Below are 22959 nucleotides of genomic sequence, written 5' to 3'. Positions count from 1 at the left end.
CGTCTGTATTACATGTACACCGGTAGCAGAGACGGCTGGATTAGGTGTTATACACAGCTATTACTCTGGTGCAGGTTACTCAGTGACGCTACGTCTGTATTACATGTACACCGGTAGCAGAGACGGCTGGATTAGGTGTTATACACAGCTATTACTCTGGTGCAGGTTACTCAGTGACACTGCGTCTGTATTACATGTACACCGGTAGCAGGATGGCTGTATTAGGTGTTATACACAGCTATTACTCTGGTGCAGGTTACTCAGTGATGCTGAGTCTGTATTACATGTACACCGGTAGCAGAGACGGCTGGATTAGGTGTTATACACAGCTATTACTCTGGCGCAGGTTACTCAGTGACGCTACGTCTGTATTACATGCACACCGGTAGCAGAGACGGCTGGATTAGGTGTTATACACAGCTATTACTCTGGTGCAGGTTACTCAGTGACGCTGCGTCTGTATTACATGTACACCGGTAGCAGAGACGGCTGGATTAGGTGTTATACACAGCTATTACTCTGGTGCAGGTTACTCAGTGACGCTGCATCTGTATTACATGTACACCGGTAGCAGAGACGGCTGGATTAGGTGTCATACACAGCTATTACTCTGGTGCAGGTTACTCAGTGACGCTGCGTCTGTATTACATGTACACCGGTAGCAGAGACGGCTGGATTAGGTATTATACACAGCTATTACTCTGGCGCAGGTTACTCAGTGACACTGCGTCTGTATTACATGTACACCGGTAGCAGGATGGCTGTATTAGGTGTTATACACAGCTATTACTCTGGTGCAGGTTACTCAGTGACGCTGCATCTGTATTACATGTACACCGGTAGCAGAGACGGCTGGATTAGGTGTTATACACAGCCATTACTCTGGTGCAGGTTACTCAGTGATGCTGCGTCTGTATTACATGTACACTGGTAGCAGAGACTCTGTACAGAATAAAACAATTGCTGGAGTATTATGGGAAACTCAGGGGAACGTGACGCGTTTCAGTGCTAAAGTGCACATTCCTCAGGACAGATTTCCTGTTCTAATCCCAGTATTTCAAACTGAGGAACCCAATCAACGTATTAAAATTATCACAGATCAGCTGCAGAAATGATTATAACGACTTTCTCAATTTTTATAAGAAGCTTTCTACGTACACTCTTTTATAGGCATCTGGTTGTACTTACAGGAAAGCAAATGCAGCCCTGACCACGCCCACATCATTCATCCCAAATTCCCCATCAACTAGCCCAACATGTCATAAACACTCTATATCCCCTCAGATGCCACAGGTACGAAATGTCCCACTATATACAATAAAGCACTATAACATGCCACTCAGACATGCACTTATACCACCCAGATATCATATGCCAATAAGTTCTCACTTAATGTGTATTTCCTAATGTTTAAAAAAGTGTGATTTCAGTGTAAAGTATTTCACAAACATGTGTGACTTCTCTGATGTGCAACAAGATGTGGTTTCTGTGTAAAACATTTCCCACACTCAGAACATGAAAATGGTTTCTCACCAGTGTGAGTTCTCTGATGTGTAACAAGAACGGATTTGTATGAAAAACATTTCCCACACTCAGAGCATGAAAATGCCTTCTGACCTGTGTGAGTTCTCTGATGTAGAACAAGACATTGTTTCTTTGAAAAACATTTTCCACACTCAGAGCATGGGAATGGCTTCTCGCCTGTGTGTCTTCTCTGATGTATAACAAGTTCTGATTTCTGTTTAAAACATTTCCCACACTCGGAACATGAAAATGGCTTCTGACCTGTGTGAGTTCTCTGATGTATAACAAGATCTGGTTTCTGTGTAAAACATTTTCCACATTCAGAACATGAAAATGGTTTCTCACCAGTGTGAGTTCTCTGATGTAGAACAAGACCTTGTTTCTGTATAAAACATTTCCCACATTCAGAGCATGGGAATGGCTTCTCACCTGTGTGACTTCTCTGATGTATAACAAGATTCTGTTTCCATGTAAAACATTTCCCACACTCAGAGCATGGGAATGGCTTCTCGCCTGTGTGTCTTCTCTGATGTATAACAAGTTCTGATTTCTGTTTAAAACATTTCCCACACTCGGAACATGAAAATGGCTTCTGACCTGTGTGAGTTCTCTGATGTATAACAAGATCTGGTTTCTGTGTAAAACATTTTCCACATTCAGAACATGAAAATGGTTTCTCACCAGTGTGAGTTCTCTGATGTTTAACAAGAACTGATTTGTATGTAAAACATTTCCCACACTCGGAGCATGAAAATGGTTTCTCACTTGTGTGACTTAGCTGATGCTTAACAAGAACTGACTGATGTACAAAACATTTACCACATTCAGAACAGGTAAAGACTGAATCACCTGTCTGAGCTGTACTATATTTGCCAATATTTGAGTTATCGGGAGAACACTCCCCATGATTAGAGGGAGCAGATGAAATATCTTCACTAGGAAGTACTGGATGCATAATTAAAGCAATAAGACTGTTTCCTGGAGAATCCTGTGCGATTGTATCTTCTGTTTTAAAATCTGGAGACAAAATGAGATCTCCCTCCAACTTCCTCCAGCTTGTGCCTCCATCTGCTGGAAGTAAATGTATGAAATTAGAATCTTGTTACCTTGAGAAGCAAAAGGAGAATATGTGACTTTTGTAATAAATGTTTATTACTCACCTGTGGTGATATCTGTAAGGATTTCTTCCTCCTTACACTGCTGTTCCCACCTCACATACATCTCATCTTCTCTCTCTATATCTTCTACCTTCATATGAGTCTCTTCTTCTCCCTTCATATCAGTCACATACGTCTCTTCTTCTCCCTCTATATCTTCTGCCTTCATATCAGTCACATACGTCTCTTCTTCTCCCTCTATATCTTCTGCCTTCATATCAGTCACATACGTCTCTTCTTCTCCCTCTGTATCTTCTGCCTTGATATCACTCACATACGTCTCTTCTACTGCCTCTGTATCTTCTGCCTTCATATCAGTCACATATGTCTCTTCTTCTCCCTGTATATTTTCTGCCTTCATATCAGTCACATACGTCTCTTCTTCTCCCTCTATATCTTCTGCCTTCATATCAGTCACATACGTCTCTTCTTCTCCCTCTGTATCTTCTGCCTTGATATCACTCACATACGTCTCTTCTACTGCCTCTGTATCTTCTGCCTTCATATCAGTCACATACGTCTCTTCTTCTCCCTGTATATTATCTGCCCTCATATCAGTCACATACGTCTCTTCTTCTCCCTCTGTATCTTCTGCCTTCATATCAGTCACATACGTCTCTTCTTCTCCCTCTATATCTTCTACCTTTATACAAGTTATACAATCTCCCTAATTAAAACACAAAACATTAAAATAAAACTACTAATATCTAATGTCACTGATAAGTAGTAGAAAATCACTATATAAGACACACAGAGATGCATCTCATATAGTGACAGTCATTTTGGAATATTGGTGAGACCCTAAATCCCACCTACCTGATCCTCCTGTGGGATCCTGTGATTCTCCTCTGTACAATCATGGGAATACAGAGGATGGGGACATCTCTCTGGGGTATCTCTGTTACTGGGCCCATCTGTAGGAGACACACAGTGACTGAGTACAGTGTATACATGTGATTATCAGATGATGTGTATATAGGGGCCCCCATACCTGCTCTCCCCTGTACAATACATGACAGTCTCCTCTTACCCAGTGATGTGAGGGTCCGGAGAGTCTCCATCATCACGTCCTTGTACAGACCCTTGTGATCCTCTATATACTCCCCCACCTGCATGGAGAGATAGACAGTGACATCCTGACACCTTATAGGAACCTGACACATACAGTGATACAGTCATCACCCAGACACATCCCCTGGTGTTACTGTATAATGTCCCATTCCCAGCAGTCACCTCTCCAGTCATCACCCAGACACATCCCCTGGTGTTACTGTATAATGACCCATTCCTAGCAGTCACCTCTCCAGTCATCACCCAGACACGTCCCCTGGTGTTACTGTATAATGCCCCATTCCCAGCAGTCACCTACCCAGTCATCACCCAGACACGTCCCCCGGTATTACTGTATAATGTCCCATTCCCATCATCACCTCTCCAGTCACCACCCAGACACATCCCCTGGTGTTACTGTATAATGTCCCATTCCCAGCAGTCACCTCTCCAGTCATCACCCAGACACATCCCCTGGTGTTACTGTATAATGTCCCATTCCCAGCAGTCACCTCTCCAGTCATCACCCAGACACGTCCCCTGGTGTTACTGTATAATGTCCCATTCCCAGCAGTCACCTCTACAATCATCACCCAGACACATCCCCTGGTGTTACTGTATAATGTCCCATTCCCAGCAGTCACCTCTCCAGTCATCACCCAGACACATCCCCTGGTGTTACTGTATAATGCCCCATTCCCAGCAGTCACCTCTCCAGTCACCACCCAGACACATCCCCTGGTGTTACTGTATAATGTCCCATTCCCAGCAGTTACCTCCCCAGTCAGCAGCTGAATGATCTTGTTGGTGAGTTCCAGGATCTTTTGGTCACTGTGCCTCTCATGTATCAGTGAGTGAGGTGGAGGCACCGGGATGGGGCTCTGGGTCCTGCTCAGTCCACCTGACACACGGGGGACGGCTGCTGGGTGTCTCACACTCACCGGATGTCTTCTTCACTACTGTGTAATTCTGTGTATTGGGGAAGACAGCAACAAATAGCTAAATTATCTATACCTATAATTGTGCATAACATACAAGAGTTACTTATCCTATTCTATCTGTAACCATTCCTAATATACAAAAGTATGGAGAGTATGGAGCAGCTCGCCTGCTTTTTTCATTTCAATGGGAGACGAAATATGTAGTTATGGTAGACTTACCGTCGAACACTGCGGACAAGGCCGGATGATGAAGTTCGGCCCACCTTAACGTGTGACTTACTTCCTTCATTGCCTTTTGGCTTCGAGTTTCTCCCTGATGATTGAGGTATGCTACTGCCGTTGCACTGTCCGAGTGAATCTGCACCGGTTTTCCTAGAAGAATAACCTTTGCCTGAATAAGTGCCATATATATGGCCCGAAGTTCCAATATATTTATTGGCAAGCAACTTTCTTCCTTGGTCCACTGCCCCTGAAAGCAACTTCTTCCTGACACTGCTCCCCATCCCTGAAGACTGGCATCCTTTGTCAGAATCTCCCACTCTGAGATCCAAAAGGGTCGCCCTTTGTCCAGATGGAATGTCTGTAGCCACCAGGCTAATGACCTCTGTACTTACAGAGGAGGGACCATAGTCTGAGTTTTTATTGTCTGATGTAGACCATTCCATCTGGAAAGAATCAGAAGTTGAAGGGGCCTTGAGTGGAATTAAGCATATTCCACCATGTCGAATGTTTTCACCATAGATTCCATCACTCACATTGCTGTATGAATGGATACTCATTGATTGTGTAGTAGCTCCTGAATCCTTGTCTGTATTGTGGATATTTTGTCCAGTGGTAGAAAAACTCTCTGAAGCCTGGAGTCCAATACAGCCCCCAGGTGCGTCATGCGTTGTGATGGAACCAGGGATGACTTTGCCCAATTTATGAGCAGCCGTGGCTTTGTAAACAGGCTATTGTCAATTGCAGATGGCCCTGGAGAGTTTCCTGGGTATGAGCCAGGATTAACAGGTTGTCCAGGTATGGGAAATGCTTATCTCCTAATGACGGAGATAAGCCGCCGTCACCACCACCATTTTGGTGAACACTCTGGGAGCTGTAGCCAGTCTACATGGTAGGGCCTGAAACTGAAAGAGTTGCTGGAGGATGGCAAACCTGAGATAGCACTGATGTGATGGTGCTATAGGAACATGCAGGTAAGCATGCTGGATATCTAGGGATACCATAAAATCCCCCGTTCCATGGCCAAGATAATGGAACGTAAAGTCTCCATATGAAAACAAGGCACCCAAATGTATTTGTTCAGAGCTTTGATATTGAGAATGGGCCGGTATGACCCATTCAGTTTCTATACTAGAAACAGGTTGGAATAGAAAACTTCTCCTTGCTGAACAGGAGGGACTGGTACTATCACCCCTGATTGTAGCAACTTCTGAACTGCCTCCTGTAAAGCCCTGGCCATCGTTTCCACAGAAGACGAGCTGGTACAAAAAAATCTTTGCGGGTGGTGTTTCTTGAAGGCAAATGCATAACTGTGAGATACCGCTTCTTGCACCCAGGCATCTGTTGTAGACTGCTGCCAGGTCTGTGCAAACTGAAGAAGTCAGCCTCCCACCCTGGGGTCCCTCAGGTGGAGGCCCGCACCATCAGGCTGATGGCTTATCTTCTGATTTTGAAGCCGGCCCTCTAGTAGCCCAATACTGTTTAGTCTTACCAGACTTGTCAGATTGAGACTGTTTGCCATAACTTTTTCCTTTTGCTTTTCCGTGGGTCCGAAAGGTCCGAAAAGCTGGAAATCTAGGCTTGGATTTGTGTGTGGAAGGAAACTTCATTTTCTTGGAGTCTGCTTCGGACTCCAAAATACTGTTTAATTTTTTACCCAAAAAAGTAAATCTCCAGTAAAAGGCAAAGTGTAAAAAAATAAGATTTTACTCACCGGTAAATCTATTTCTCGTAGTCCGTAGTGGATGCTGGGGACTCCGTAAGGACCATGGGGAATAGACGGCTCCGCAGGAGACTGAACACATCTAAAGAAAGCTTTAGGACTATCTGGTGTGCACTGGCTCCTCCCCCTATGACCCTCCTCCAAGCCTCAGTTAGGACACTGTGCCCGGAAGAGCTGACACAATAAGGAAGGATTTTGAATCCCGGGTAAGACTCATACCAGCCACACCAATCACACCATATAACTCGTGATAGGAACCCCGGTTAACAGTATGATAACAATGGAACCTCTGAATAGATGGTTCGCAATAACAACCCGATTTGTGTAACAATAACTATTTACAAGTATGGCAGGCAATCCGCACTTGGGATGGGCGCCCAGCATCCACTACGGACTACGAGAAATAGATTTACCGGTGAGTAAAATCTTATTTTCTCTGACGTCCTAGTGGATGCTGGGGACTCCGTAAGGACCATGGGGATTATACCAAAGCTCCCAAACGGGCGGGAGAGTGCGGATGACTCTGCAGCACCGAATGAGAGAACTCAAGGTCCTCCTCAGCCAGGGTATCAAATTTGTAGAATTTTGCAAACGTGTTTGCCCCTGACCAAGTAGCAGCTCGGCCAAGTTGTAAAGCCGAGAGCCCTCGGGCAGCCGCCCAAGATGAGCCCACCTTCCTTGTGGAATGGGCTTTTACAGATTTAGGCTGCGGTAGCCCCACCACAGAATGCGCAAGCTGAATAGTGCTACAAATCCAGCGCGCTATAGTTTGCTTAGAAGCAGGAGCACCCAGCTTGTTGGGTGCATACAGGATAAACAGCGAGTCAGTTTTCCTGACTCCAGCCGTCCTGGAAACATAAATTTTCAGGGCCCTGTCTACGTCCAGTAACTTGGAATCCTCCAAGTCCCTAGTAGCCGCAGGCACCACAATAGGTTGGTTCAAGTGAAAAGCGGGCTGAATATGCAGCACTGCCTTACAACGTCTGAACTTCAGGCTGACATCCTTCCTGGCTTTGATCAGGGTAGGACTGACTTCCTCCGGAATGCCTTTTTCACTCAGGATCTGGTGTTCAACCGCCATGCCGTCAACGCAGCCGCGGTAAGTCTTGGAACAGACAGGGTCCCTGCTGCAGCAGATCCTATCTGAGTGGCAGAGGCCATGGGTCCTCTGAGATCATTTCTTGAAGTTCCGGGTACCAAGCCCTTCTTGGCCAATCCGGAACAATGAGTATAGTTCTTACTCCTCTTTTTCTTATTATCCTCAGTACCTTGGGTATGAGAGGGAGAGGAGGGATCACATAAACCGACTGGTAAACCCGCGGTGTCACTAGAGCGTCCACAGCGATCGCCTGAGGTTCCCTTGACCTGGCGCAATCTCTTTTTTATTGAGGCGGGACGCCATCATGTCCACCTGTGGTTTTTCCCAACGGTTTACCAGCATTTGGAAGACCTCTGGATGAAGTCCCTATTCTCCCGGGTGGAATCTGCTTCGGAAGTCTGCTTCCCAGTTGTCCACTCCCGGAATTAACACTGCTGCCAGTGCTACCACGTGATTTTCCGCCCAACGGGGAATCCTTGTGGCTTCTGCCATTGCCCTCCTGCTTCTTGTCCCGCCCTGCCTGTTTACATGGGCGACCGCCGTGATGTTGTCTGATTGGATCAGTACGGCTGGTTTTGAAGCAGGGGCCTTGTTTGGCTTAGGGCCTTGTAAATGACTCTTAGCTCCAGAAAATTTTTGTGAAGTGAAATCTCCTGTTTTGACCACAGTCCTTGGAATTTTACTCCCTGTGTGACTGCACCCCAGCCACCACCGCAGCGACACCCTGGTTCTTGCCGACCGGGTTATCCGCTGCTGTATCTGGAGATGGGACCCGGACCATTTGACCAACCGGTCCCACTGGAAAATCCTTGCGTGGAACTTTCCGAATGGAACTTCTTCGTACGAAGCTACCATTTTCCCCAGGACTCGTGTGCACTGATGTACAGACACCTGTCCCGGTCTTAGGAGGTTTCTGACTAGAGATGACAACTCCTCTGCTTTTTCAACTGGAAGAAACACTTTTTTCTGGTCTGTTTCCAGAATCATTCCCAGGAACAGAAGACGTGTCGTCGGGACCAGCTGTGACTTTGGAATATTGAGAATCCAGCCGTGCTGTTGCAGCACTTCCCGAGACAGTGCTACCCCCACTACCAACTGCTCCTAGGACCTTGCCCTTATCAGGAGATCGTCCAAGTACGGGATAATTAAAACTCCCTTCTTGCGAAGGAGTATCATCATTTCGGTCATTACCCTGGTAAAGACCCTCGGTGCCGTGGATAATCCAAACGGCAGCGTCTGGAACTGATAGTGACAGTCCTGTACCATAACCCTGAGGTACTCCCGGTGAGGGGGGTAAATGGGGACATGCAGGTAAGCATCCTTGATGTCCAGAGAGACCCTGTAATCCCCCTCGTCCAGGTTCGCAATAATCGCCCTGAGCGATTCCATCTTGAACTTGAATCTTTTGATATATGTGTTCAAGGATTTTAAATTTAAGATGGGTCTCACCGAAACGTCCGGTTTGGGTACCACAAACATTGTGGAATAGTAACCCTTTTCCTGTTGAAGGAGGGGTACCTTGATAATCACTTGCTGTGAATACAGTTTTTGGATAGCCACCAACACTGCCTCCCTGGCAGAGGGAGTTGCCGGTAAGGCAGATTTTAGGAAACGGCGGGGGGGGGGGGGGAAAGAAGTCTCGAATTCCAGCCTGTACCCCTGAGATACTGTTTGAAGAACCCAGGGATCCACCTGTGAAAGAGCCCACTGTGCGCTGAAATTTCTGAGACGGGCCCCCACCGTACCCGGGTCCGCCTGAGCAGCCCCAGCGTCATGCTGTGGACTTACCGGACGCAGGGGAGGACTTCTGCTCTTGGGAACTAGCTGTGTGCTGCAGCTTTTTTCCCTCTACCTTTCCCTCTCGGCAGAAAAGATGAGCCTCTAGCCTTCTACTTTTCTGGGGCCGAAGGGACTGTACCTGATAATACAGTGCTTTCTTTTGCTGTGGGGTAGCTTGTGGCAAAAGTTTTGATTTCCCAGCCGTAGCTGTGGAAACGAGGTCTGAAAGACCATCCCCAAACAGTTCCACCCCCTTATAGGGCAAACTTCCATGTGCCGTTTTGAATCGGCATCGCCTGACCATTGCCGAGTCCATAACCCCCACCTGGCGGCAATGGTTTTACATAGAGCTTATTTGTGATGCCAGCCGGCAAATATCCCTTTGTGCATCACGCACGTATAAGACAGCGTCTTTTATATGCTCTATTGTCAGCAAAATATTGTCCCTATCTATAGTATCAATATTATCCGACAGGGAATCTGACCACGCAGCTGCCGCACTGCACATCCATGCCGAGGCAACAGCAGGTCTCAATATAATGCCCGTGTGTGTGTGTATATAGCTTTAAGGGTAGTTTTCTGCTTTCTATCAGCAGGTCCTTCAGGACGGCCGTATCCGGAGACGGTAGTGCCACCTTTTTTAATAAGCGTGTAACCGCTTTATCTACCCTAGGGGGTATTTCCCAACGTGACCTATCCTCTGGCGGAAAAGGGTACGCTGCTTAGAAATGATCAATTTCTTATCGGGGGAAGTCAGGAAAAACTACTGGTAGTTTTCTCTCACCAAACATAATACCCTTTTTTGTGGTAACTGGGTATTATCAGAAATGTGTAATACATTTTTCATTGCCTTAATCATGTAACGGGTGGCCCTATTGGAAGGTACACTAGTCTCATCGTCGTCGACACTGGAGTCGGTATCCGTGTCAACATCTGTGTCTGCCATCTGAGGTAGCGGGCGTTTTAGAGCCCTGGATGACATTTGAGACGCTTGGACAGGCACAAGCTGAGTAGCCGGCTGTCCTATGTCGTCAAACCTTTTATGTAAGGAGTTGACACTGTCACGTAATTCCTTCCATAAGTCCATCCACACCGGTGTCGACCCCGCAGGGGGTGATCTCCCATTCACAGGCATTCGCTCCGCCTCCACATCATTATCCTCATCATACATGTCGACACAGCAGTACCGACACACAGCACACACACAGGGAATGCTCTGACAGAGGACAGGACCCCACAAAGCCCTTTGGGGAGACAGAGGGAGAGTATGCCAGCACACACCAGAGCGCTATATACCACAGGGATATGACCTATAAAGAGTGTTTTCCCTTATAGCTGCATATATATTCTATACTGCGCCTAAATTTGTGCCCCCCCCCCTCTCTTTTTAACCCTTTCTGTAGTGCAGGACTGCAGGGGAGAGCCAGGGAGCGATCCCTCCAGCGGGGCTGTGAGGGAAAATGGCGCCAGTGTGCTGAGGGAGATGGCTCCGCCCCTTTTTCGGCGGGCTTTCTCCCGCTATTTTAATATATCTGGCAGGGGTTAATATACACCTATATAGCCTCTGGGGCTATATATGGTGTCAGTTTGCCAGCCAAGGTGTAAATATTGCTGCTCAGGGCGCCCCCCCCCAGCGCCCTGCACCCATCAGTACCGCAGTGTGTGGTGTGCATGAGGAGCAATGGCGCACAGCTGCAGTGCTGTGCGCTACCTTGGAGAAGACAGAAGTCTTCAGCCGCAGATTTTCTGGACCTTCTTGCTTCTGGCTCTGTAAGGGGGACGGCGGCGCGGCTCCGGGACCGGACGACGAGGTCGGGTCCTGTGTTCGATCCCTCTGGAGCTAATGGTGTCCAGTAGCCTAAGAAGCCCAAGCTAACACCACTTAGGTAGGTTCGCTTCTTCTCCCCTTAGTCCCTCGGTGCAGTGAGCCTGTTGCCAGCAGGCTCAACCGCAACCTGGGTCTGAGTAACCCCCCGCCCTCTCCAGCCCGCCAGCATCACACTATCACTACGCCACTTAATGAGGCTATATTATAACAACACAGTCAGGGTGGAAGTAATAGGTACAACTTCCGCCCTGCTCCAGTCATAACAGTGTCACTAGTAAGTCCGCCCATGTGAAGCATCTCATTATGGCAACTGATTAGAGCATATGTTTATTTGTAACCCCGCCCCCACGATTGGCCATTGGCTGTCAGTAATTACAGGGGTCTTAAATACTCAGGCACTTCATTCTTAGGAGCTGCTCGGAATGGAAGTGAACAAGCCCGTGACCGGGTGAAACGCGTTTTCCGTTTGGGCACCTTGCCTGTCCGACATCTAAATGGGTGATATTTATTGCCTTACTAATGCATGTTTGACATACATGTATATAGATACTTTTTTGGGTGATATTTATTGCCTTTTTCATTAAGCATTGATGCTTTTTTTTGAATACCGTTTTACATTTGCAATTATCCCTGTCACCTAAATTACTGGTATTTCCAGCAGAGTTGTATGCTTTCTTCTGGGCACCTTGCCTGTCTGACATGCAAATGGGGGATATCTAATGCCTAACTGATGTATGTCTGAACCCCTCTTGTTTGGGGTGATACTTATTGCCTCCTTTATTAAGTAATAATACTCTGTTTGAATACTTTCTGTACCTTTGAAATAATCTCTGTCACCTAAAATTGCAGGTATTTCCAGTAGAGTTGTATTTCATATGTGTGTACTCCCCATGTGGGTACTCTGGGACACACACAGGTGATAAGGGTGGGCAATTTGTGGCCCTGCATTCTCTGCGGGCACTCCACCTGCCTACCTTTTTTGTGGGCACCTTGCCTATTTGACATTTGAAGGGAAGTTAGTTAATGCCTTACTGATACCTGTCTGATACTATTTTTTGCCTGTCTTATTAAGTATGCATGCTTTATTTGAATTTCTCCTGTGCCTCTGAAATAATCTCTGTTATCACTGTTGCTGGTATTTCCAGCTGGGCTACTTTGCATATACATATATATACTCCCTATATGGGTACACTGTGATACAGATTGGAGATAAGGGCGGACGCAAAAAAACTTTTTTTTGGCCCTGCACCCCCTATGGGCACCTCGCCTGCCCACTATTTGAAGAGGTAACACCGAAACCTTTGTCTGCCATATTTGATCAAGCATTTTTTCCGCTTTAGCTTTATACTGAGACTTTCAGCGAATAATCCCAGTACTCATATTACTGATTTGCCACTGTTATTAGTTATTTCTGAGGATATATGGTATATCGTATTAGCCCGATGGTTGTAAAATATTACTAGGGTCTGCCCTGTGTAACTAACGCTGTATCTACTCAGTAAATTGGTACTAATAACAAGGATAGTACTATCTTCATGATTATTATCACAGAATATCTTCACGTTACTGTTGGTGCCTGCTGGGTTATCCGTCACAATTTCTGGGACCCATCAGCATACAAACAACCCAGGTGACCGTAAGGGACCTAATGTACCTAATTCAATTGCCTCTCTAATATCTCCTCTACCCTCAACAATTTTCCTACTTTTCTTTCTTCTGTGAACTCTCATCCACGATTCTGGTGAGCGTGTCCCCTCAAGGGATCTGTCTCTTCAGTCTAACATGGACAGCAGATTCACACTCACCCGACTGTGGTCACTCTTCTTTTCAACTAAGTTCTCCAGTCTTGTCTCTGAGGAGGAACCAATCCTCTGTTTCGGTGCACTCTCATTGGTGGCATAGGATCAGTTCTTTCTACGACTATACCCCTACGCTTACGCCCAATCTCGTCCGATCTTGGAAGCTAAACGCAGGCGGGCTGGGTCAGTACCTAGACAGGCGACTGCTAGGGAATACCCGGTGAAGTAGGAAGACTTCCTTTCCTAAGAAACAACACCAACAGCAGTATCACCACTCATACTTATTCTACTATTTCCTGAACCTCATTCATCTCAATTCACCTATCGATAACAGTGGCAAACCTAAAGAATTTTTCAGTACTGTGTGGGCTCTCCCACTCACGTACCTAACCCAATCCAGGGCTGTATTAATACAAACTCAGTTTGTACAGATCTTTGGCAGACGGAGGTAGCATAATATGTAGCTACTTTCCGATATGCAATTATCCAAGCATAATTAAGATCTGAACATTTCACAATTTTCTTTGAAGACACATAGGCATATCAATGGTTAATTTTATCGAATTTGTCATATTGAGTTTTTAGGCACTTAAGAAGAGTAGAATCCAAAAACTTCATTACTAACCTCGGGCACTTCATTGATCAACCAATACTTAGATAATTTAACAAGAGTGCGCCCAAACAAGAAAGGACGCACCTCAGACTTTCTTGTTTCTTTGTTTGAAAGGCTGCATTTGATAATGTCGTGCTTTCCTAGGCTGTGCAGGAATATAAGGCAAAATATCAGAATTACCAGCTATAGCTGTGGAGACCAGGCCCGAGAACCCTTCTCCACACAATCCTCAGCCTTCCATATGCCTCTTAAGTCGGCATCATCTGTCCATTGCATAGTCTACAGGACACGTCAAGCAGAAATCGACATAGCTTTGACTCTAGGACCCCGTAGACTCATGTCTCTTTGGGCATGTTTTTTATATATATATATATATATATATATATCTTAAGACAGCATCTTTTCTATATATATATATATATATATATATATATATATATATACACACACACATACACATACTAGGGTCTCAATCCCTGCTGATAAGGTACCTGCCACAGCGCTATAAACCCATGCCGACACAATCGCCGGTCTGAGTAGTGTACCAGAATGTGCACGCTATCTGCAGGATCCCTGAGGATAGCTGTTACGTCAGGGCTACCTTTTGGGCAAACGTGACACCCTAGGGGAAGATTCCCATCGTATCCTGGCCCTAGTAGGGAAGGATACTCCCTGAGAATTCTTTGTGGGAAACTGCAGTCTCTTGTCTGGAGATTCCCGCTCTTTTTCTTCATGAGAGGAGGGAAATTTACCTCAGCTTTCTTCCCCTTAAACATGTGTACCCTTGTGTCAGGGACAGATGAGTCATCAGTGATATGCAAATCATCTTTTATTACAATAATCATATATTGAATACTTCTCTGCCATTTTGGCTGTAACTTTGCATTATCGTAGTCGACACTGGAGTCAGACTCCGTGTCGATATCAGTGTCTATTATTTTGGATAGCGATCATTCAGAGACTCTGAAGGTCTCTGCGACATAGGGACAGATATGGGTAGATTCCCTGTCTGTTCTCTAATCTTTTGTGCAATAAATTCACCTTAGCACTTAATTACACATATCCAAACAGGTGTCGGCGTTGTCGACGGAGACACCCCTCACACACACATTTAGCTCCCTCTCCTCCTTAAGGGAGCCTTTTACCTCAGACATGTCGACACACACGTACCGACACACCACACACTCAGGGAATGCTCATCTGAAGACAATTCCCCTATAAGGCCCTTTGGAGAGACAGAGAGAGAGTATGCCAGCACACACCCCAGCGCTATTAACCCAGGAATAACACAGTAACTTAATGTTAACCCAGTAGCTGCTGTTTATATTGATTTTTGCGCCTAATTATGTGCCCTTCCTCTCTTTTTACCCTCTTCTACCATGTATCTGCAGGGGAGAGGCTGGGGAGCTTCCTCTCAGCGGTGCTGTAGAGAAAAAATATGGCGCTGGTGAGTGCTGAGGAAGAAGCCCTGCCCCCTCGACGGCGGGCTTCTGTCCCGCTTAAATATACATTTTCTTGGCGGGGGCTCATACATATATACAGCGCCCAACTGTATATATGCAAACTTTTGCCAAAGAAGTCTCTAATTGCTGTCCAGGGTGCCCCGCACCCTTACAGTGACCGGAGTATGTGGGTGTAGTGTGGAAGCAATGGCGCACAGCTGCAGTGCTGTGCGCTACCTCAGTGAAGACTGGAGTCTTCTGCCGCCGATTTCGAAGTCTTCTTGCTTCTTTCACCCGGCTTCTGTCTTCCGGCTCTGCGAGGGGGACAGTGGCACGGCTCCGGGACCGGACGACGAGGGTGAGATCTGTGTACGATCCCTCTGGAGCTAATGGTGTCCAGTAGCCTAAGAAGCAGGACCTATCTGCAGAGAGTAGGGCTGCTTCTCTCCCCTCAGTCCCATGATGCAGGGAGTCTGTTGCCAGCAGAGCTCCCTGAAAATAAAAAAACCTAACAAAATACTTTCTTATAGCAAGCTCAGGAGAGCTCACTAAACAGCACCCAGCTCATCCGGGCACAGATTCAAACTGAGGTCTGGAGGAGGGACATAGAGGGAGGAGCCAGAGCACACCAGAATCTAAATTCTTTCCTAAAGTGCCCATGTCTCCTGCGGAGCCCGTCTATTCCTCATGGTCCTTACGGAGTCCCCAGCATCCACTAGGACGTTAGAGAAAGGTTACTTCAGGTTTCTTCCCCTTAAACATGTGTACCCTCGTGTCAGTGACAGAGGGGTCATCTGTGATATGCAAAACATATTTTATTGCCATAATCATATAATGAATGCTTTTGGTCACCTTAGGGTGCAACCTTGCCTCATCATAGTCGACACTGGAGTCAGAATCCGTGTCGTTATCAATGTCTGCTATTTGTGATAAGGGACGCTTTTGAGACCCTAATGGGCCCTGTGACCCAGTCAAATCCGCGGATTGACTCCCTGCTGTTTCAGCTTTGTCCATTCTCTTATGTAATAAGGTCAAATTAGCATTTAAAATATTCCACATATCATACCAATCATGAGTCGGCGTTGCCGACGGAGACATCCAATCATCTGCTCCACCTCCTCCGTGGATGAGCCTTCCGCTTCAGACATGTCGACACACGCGTACCGACACCCGCACACACACACAGGGATATATCTATAAGGGGACAGTTCCCCAACAAGGCCCTTTGGAGAGACAGAGAGAGAGTATGCCAGCACACACCCAGCGCCAACTGACACTGGAAACAATTCCCAGATATAGCGCTTTTATATATATGTCAATGTGTAATACACTCACTGCGCCAAAATGTGCCCCCCCCCCCCCCTTTTTTTTCCCCAGCCCTGTATCACCGTTCTGCAGGGGAGAGTCCGGGGAGCCAGCTTCTCTTCAGCACACTATGGAGAAAATGGCGCTGGTTAGTGCTGTGCGACCAAGCTCCGCCCCCTCTAGTGGCGGGCTTTGGTCCCGCTCAAATTCACAATTAATGGCGGGGGATGAACATAGTCACTGACTCCGCAGCCCAGATGTGTGTAACATGCCAAAAATAGAAGTATATATTGCTGCCCAGGGTGCCCCCCCCCATCAGTGCCTGCCATGTGTGTAACATGTGGGAGCAATGGCGCGCAGCGTTACCGCTGCGCGCTTACCTCAGTGAAGATCTTTAGTCTTCTGCCGCCTTAGACGTCTTCTTTCTTCTTATACTCACCCGGCTTCTATCTTCCAGCTCTGCGAGGAGGACGGCAGCGCGGCTCTGAGACGAACGGCAGGGGGAGACCTGCGTTCCTATCCCTCTGGAGCTAATGGTGTCCAGTAGCCTAAGAAGCAGAGCCTATCATTTAAGTAGGTCTGCTTCTCACTCCTCAGTCCCACGATGCAGGGAGCCTGTTGCCAGCAGTGCTCCCTGAAAATAAAAAACCTAACAAAAGCTTTTTCAGAGAAACTCAGTAGAGCTCCTCTGTAGTGCACCCAATCTCCTTTGGGCACAGAATCTAACTGAGGTCTGGAGGAGGGGCATAGAGGGAGGAGCCAGTTCACACCCATACTAAAAGTTCTTTAGAGTGCCCATGTCTCCTGCGGAGCCCGTCTGTGCCCATTTCTCCTGCGGAGCCCGTCTATACCCCATGGTCCTTACGGAGCCCCCAGTATCCTCTAGGACATAAGAGAAATAATAATAATAATAACACCATCAACAACAACAGGACACCACAGGCTGCTCCGCTGTATAATAATAATTGAACACCACTGGCTGCTCCCCCTGTATAATAATAACCGGACACCACAGGCTCCTCCTTCTGAATAATAATAATAAAATAATAACAACAGGACACCACAGGCTGCTCCCCTGTATAATAATAACCGAACACCACAGGCTCCTCCTTCTGAATAATAATAATAATAAAATAATAACAACAGGACACCACAGGCTGCTCCCCCTGTATAATAATAACCGGACACCACAGGCTCCTCCTTCTGAATAATAATAATAATAATAACAACAGGACACCACAGGCTGCTCCCCCTGTATAATCAGGACAATAACAGCACACCACAGGCTGCTCCCCCTGTATAATCAGAACAATAACAGCACACCACAGGCTGCTCCCCCTGTATAATCAGGACAATAACAGCACACCACAGGCTGCTCCCCCTGTATAATAATAATAATGATAACAACTGGACACCACAGGGGGCTCCCGTTATATAATTATAATAATAGTCACCCTCTCCTGCTGCTACCAGATGTAACAATGTCTCCCTCCTGCTACTTCCCTCTCAGCACAAACAACCTGAAGTCGGGTGGAACGTACAGGACGGAAGTCGGGTGGAACGCACAGAGCGGAAGTCGGGTGGAACATAGAACGCACAGAGCGGAAGTCGGGTGGAACGCACAGAGCGGAAGTCGGGTGTGTAGCGCTCCGGCCCAGGACTGGCGGTAAGTACATACATAGAGATACGGGGGAGGGATGTAACACGGTGCAGGCAGCGGGTGTGGGGCCTGGTGGGGGCTGCAGTCTCCCCCCTGCGGCCCCGACACCCCTCTCACTGCTCCGGGGCTGCCCTGTACCTATTGCTGCTGCTCCCTGCACCTCACCCCGAGGGGCCCCGCGTCACCTCACATTCATTACATGCCCCTAAGCCCATCCTTACCTAGTGGATAGCAGAGTGAGGAGACAGAGTGTAATAAGAATGCAGAATATTGATGATTTGGGACCTGAGAAAGTTTGTGAGTTCTCCACACAGCCATGTAAATGAATGTGTTATATGTCGCTGTAAATGTGTCAGTGTGCTCCTCTTTTGTGTTCTTCCACCAACACTGGTATATAATTATATATTTCTTCAGGGTCCATACGCTCCACAGGAATTACCATGGGGTAAATGTGGTTTGGAGAGAACTATGCACCAAACAGTTAAACTTTTCACTGGTGCATCAGAGCAAGTAGCGGGGACATCCCCTAGAGCAGGGTTGGGGAACCTTTTTTCTACCAAGGGCCATTTGGATATTTCTCCTCTCGTTTAGGTGAGCGTTGGCTCTCCCCATTATCTCCTCCCCCAGCCCAGGGTGATTCATCTGAGTATTTTCCTGCCCTTTGAGCTGTTACTTCTACCCTCCTCCCCCCAGCGAGACACTCAGCAGCCATTGTTACACAAGCCTGCCGCAGCAAGTCTCAGGAGCCGGGTGTAGTCTCTTAGTATACCTCCCCCATAGGCCAGGTTATACAGCACTTATCCTACCAGCCTCTGAGGCTCATGTAGTTGATTCCCAATTTAAATGCCCAGCTAGCTACTGCTAAAAAAACCCTGTTCAGCTGCATTATCCGACAGGAGTAGGGATGGCCAGCGATCATCGATGATTCGAAATCATTGACGGTCTATGGCCGATGGCAACTACTTTTACCATCGATAAGGGAGAACTAGATGGTTTCCTGCCATCGATGATAAAGAGATATCAAATATATATATTTATTTATTTATTTATCTCTAGGGTGTCAGGGACATGGAGTATGGCTCCGCCCCTGGACATCCGTGAAGCCAATGCCCCCAGGCTCTGATTGGCACGCATCTAGCTCTATACTAAAGTAATGGGGACCACCACGTATGGTATCCCTCTAGGTAAAGGTATCTGACCCATGAGTTGGGTTCCACGTAAAGATTGCTGACGTTAAGGCCTGTCTTTCTTTCTTTCTTTCTTTCTTTCTTTCTTTCTTTCTTTCTTTCTTTCGTTATACACATTCATCCTTCATTTGTCTCTGAGGTGACTCCATGGAATTTGTCCTTTGTTCTCTATTCCTTACAAGCACCGCCGTTTGATCCTTTGGACACCATGGACCTTAAGTGGCTGATGGGGGGGAAACACTCTTCTTCTTTGCTGTTGCCTCTGCTTATAGTGCCTGACCTAGGAACATCGGGGGTAATTGAGACCTGATCGCTGCTAGCGGGCGATCAGGTTTGTACTGAGGATGCAATGCACATGCGCGTCGGACAACAACTGGGATTGCTGGTCAGCAATGGGTTTGTGCGAAGGATCCATTCGCACGGGCGATCGCAAGGAGATTGACAGGAAGAGGGCGTTTGTGGGTGGCAACTGACCATTTTCAGGGAGTGTCAGGAAAAACGCAGGCGTGTCCAAGCGTTTGCAGGGCGGGCGTCTGACGTCAAATCCGGTCCTGAACAGGCTGAAGTGATCGCAGCGGCTGACTAAGTCCAGACCTACTCAGATACTGCACTAAATCTTTTGCACACTTGCACAGCTAAAATACACTCCCCCAGTAGGTGGCGACTATCTGATCGCAGGGCTGCAAATATCACTGTCCAGCAATCAGGTCTGAATTACCCCCATCATTATGTGGCTCCTCCTTCTCAAGCCGTAGTTAGAACTGGGTCCAGCTACCATCCTATAATGGTATCCAGAGTTCATATGAAGAGATTGTAGAACCAGCTTTTCAAGCTCCGACCCTTTCCACAGATAAAGTTTGCTGGATGTGGTACGTGCACTTCAGATTTATGTGGATCAAACCAAATCTATACGTAGATGGCATACTCTAATTGTGTTATACGGATATCACAGAAGAGGCTGGCCTGCTAACAAGCAGACATTATCTAGATGGCTTTGAATGACTATTTCTCAAGCATACACGGAAGCAGACCTCCCAGTTCCAAATACTGTCAAGGCTCACTCCATCGTGGGCGGCAATTTGTGGGACATCTGCTTACCAATTTTGCAGAGCGGCCACGTGGTCTGTGGTCAACACCTTTCTCCGTTTTCTCTTACGTCCTAGAAGATGCTGGGGTCCATATTAGTACCATGGAGTATAAACGGGTCCACCAGGAGCCATTGGCACTTTAAGAGTTTAACAGTGTGGGCTGGCTCCTCCCTCTATGCCCCTCCTACCAGACTCAGTTTTGAAAATGTGCCCGGAGGAGCCGGTCACAGCTAGGGGAGCTATCCTGAGCTTCTTTAGTAAAAGTCGTTTTAGAGGTTTTTTTTTCTTTTTACAGGGAGGCTGCTGGCAACAGCCTTCCTGCATTGAGGGACTTGCGGGGGGGGAGTAGTGTCCGCCCTGCGGGGTCTGAGCCACTATCTCAGCTGACTGGACACTGAGCTCCAGAGGAGATAGATCGCTCCCCGCCGCAGGGGACGCTCACCCCAGCAGCATACCACCACCCCCTTGCAGAGCTGAAGAGTGGCGAGTGTGTCGTCGGCAAGTGGGGAGCCGATTTGAAGATGGCGGCAACAGGGTAGGGAGCACAGTACTAACTGCGCTCCGGGGCTCAGCGGTACATGGTGCGGCGCTGTGAGAGGCGCCCTGAGCCGGCACCTACACCCTATACTGTCCACACAGCCTGTCGGGGTCCTTGGATCTCAGCCAGCACCAAAAATCACCAGGCCAGTATAATCTATAAGAGCGGAAAGACAGCGCCATTGCGGGGGCGGAGCTTCTCCTCAGAGCAGACCCAGCAGCGTTCAGCGCCATTTTCCTGCCTGTAGACACGCTGCCAGTGGAAGATCAGTCCCTCCAGTGCAATTCCAGCTATCTGTACTGTACCAGGGTGTTGTAGAAGGGAGGGGAGGCTGTATATGGACTGTGTCACCTATTAAGGGACACAGTCAGCGCTGGTTAAGGGTCTCCCTATACCTGTGAAGTGCTGTGTGTGTGTTGGCTCCAATCTCTGTGTCTCTCTGCCATTCTTGGGGGGGGGGGGGGCTCTGTCTACCCTTTACCCTGTGTGTATGTGGGGTGTACAAGCAAACATGTCTAGAGACTCCGTCTCGTATGCTGCAGAGGATATATTTTCTCAGGAAGATCCCATCCCATGTAATCAGGATTGCACTGTTGTAGCGCAGATCCCGGCTAGGGAACCGGAGTGGTTAGTCTCTCTTAGGGGGAATATTTCTCAGATTTCTGAAAGGGTTGCTACTAAAACTGCCACTCAGGTGTTACAGTCCTCAATGATTGTATGGCCCGGTCCTGTTCCCTCGGGGTCCCCTGCGGTACATTCTCACAAACATGATCTTGCCCACATTACGCAGGATGACACGGATACAGATTCTGACATGGCAGACGGTGGGTGATGGGGATGTGTCGGGGGGGACGGCATCGCTTGCCAAGGGGGTGCAGTTGATGATTGAGGCCATGAGGGATGTGTTGAATATTGCTGACACAACCCCTGAGCAAGTTGAGGAGGCCTTTTTCACGGATAGTAAGAAAGCCCCTCTCACCTTCCCTGCATCTAAGGAATTAAATGCTATATTTGAAGAATCCTGGGAAAACCCGGAGAAAAATTTCCAGATCCCTAAAAGGGTTCTGGTTGCTTTTCCCTTCCTGGAGGAGGACAGAAAAAAATGGGAGACCCCGCCTATAGTTGACGCGTCTGTCTCCAGGCTGTCAAAGCAGGTGGTCTTACCTGTCCCGGGATCCACCGCGTTGAAAGACCCGGCGGATTGCAAAGTGGATGCTACGCTCAAATCCATTTACACGGCTATGGGGGCGATCCTGCGGCCCACTATTGCCTGTGCATGGATTTCAAAAGCAATAACAAAGTGGTCAGTCACTCTGCACGAGGACTTGTCTACAATTGATGAAGGTGACATTGATTTGTTTTTACGTAACATAAAGGATTCTGCAGGGTTCCTGGTAGAATCCATGAAGGATCTGGGTTCCATGGCTGCGGGGATCTCCACCATGTCAGTCTCGGCTCGCAGGGGTCTCTGGCTGCGCCAGTGGTCTGCGGACGCGGAATCCAGGAAGAGTGTGGAGAACCTACCCTATACAGGTCAGGCTCTTTTTGGGGAGGCGCTGGATGCGTGGATTGCCACGGCTACCGCTGGTAAGTCTCCTTTTCTTCCCTCAGCTGCACCGGCTATGAAGAAACCTTTTACTCCCAACACGTGACAGTCCTTTCGGCCCGCTAGGACTAGAAAGAACAAACCCTCTCACACCTTCTTTAGAGGTGGTTGAGCCAAATCCAAGAAACCTGCATCTGCTTCTGGTGCCTCAAAGTCTGCAGCATGGCTGTGGACCGTCCGGCCTGGAGGTCGGTCAGGTGGGAGCAAGACTTCGACATTTCAGCCATGTCTGGATGTTGTCCGGCCTACATCCCTGGGTGCTGGATATTGTGTCCCGGGGGTACAGGCTGGAGTTTCAAACTCTTCCACCTCACAGATTCTTCAAGTCAGGCTTGCCGGCAGATGGGGAAGTCCTTCTGGAAACCATAAAAAAAATTGGTGCTGTCAGAAGTCATTGTTCC

The 22959-nt window shown here is 47.6% G+C and overlaps 1 protein-coding gene and 1 pseudogene across 1 annotated transcript in view; one reads left to right on the top strand and one right to left on the bottom strand.

The window, feature by feature from the left end:
* Positions 1 to 557: 557 nt before the first annotated feature.
* LOC135057106 (uncharacterized) overlaps positions 558 to 22959 on the bottom strand; it is a 100510-nt gene continuing 78108 nt past the window's right edge. Inside the window, exons 10-14 of the mRNA XM_063963007.1 lie at positions 4508 to 4682; positions 3712 to 3790; positions 3498 to 3595; positions 2685 to 3348; positions 558 to 2595 (exon numbers count right to left, since the gene is read on the bottom strand). Coding sequence (XP_063819077.1) covers positions 1442 to 2595; positions 2685 to 3348; positions 3498 to 3595; positions 3712 to 3790; positions 4508 to 4682 — 2170 coding nt within the window. The 3' untranslated portion in view covers positions 558 to 1441. The remainder of the gene's footprint in view (positions 2596 to 2684; positions 3349 to 3497; positions 3596 to 3711; positions 3791 to 4507; positions 4683 to 22959) is intronic.
* LOC134898378 (5S ribosomal RNA) lies at positions 13233 to 13351 on the top strand (annotated as a pseudogene).

The sequence above is a fragment of the Pseudophryne corroboree genome, chromosome 3, assembly GCF_028390025.1.
Source record: "Pseudophryne corroboree isolate aPseCor3 chromosome 3, aPseCor3.hap2, whole genome shotgun sequence".
In the NCBI taxonomy this organism is placed as follows: Eukaryota; Metazoa; Chordata; class Amphibia; order Anura; family Myobatrachidae; genus Pseudophryne; species Pseudophryne corroboree.
The sequence above is the reverse complement of the archived record's forward strand: the minus strand, read 5'-3'. Positions and strand labels throughout refer to the sequence as shown.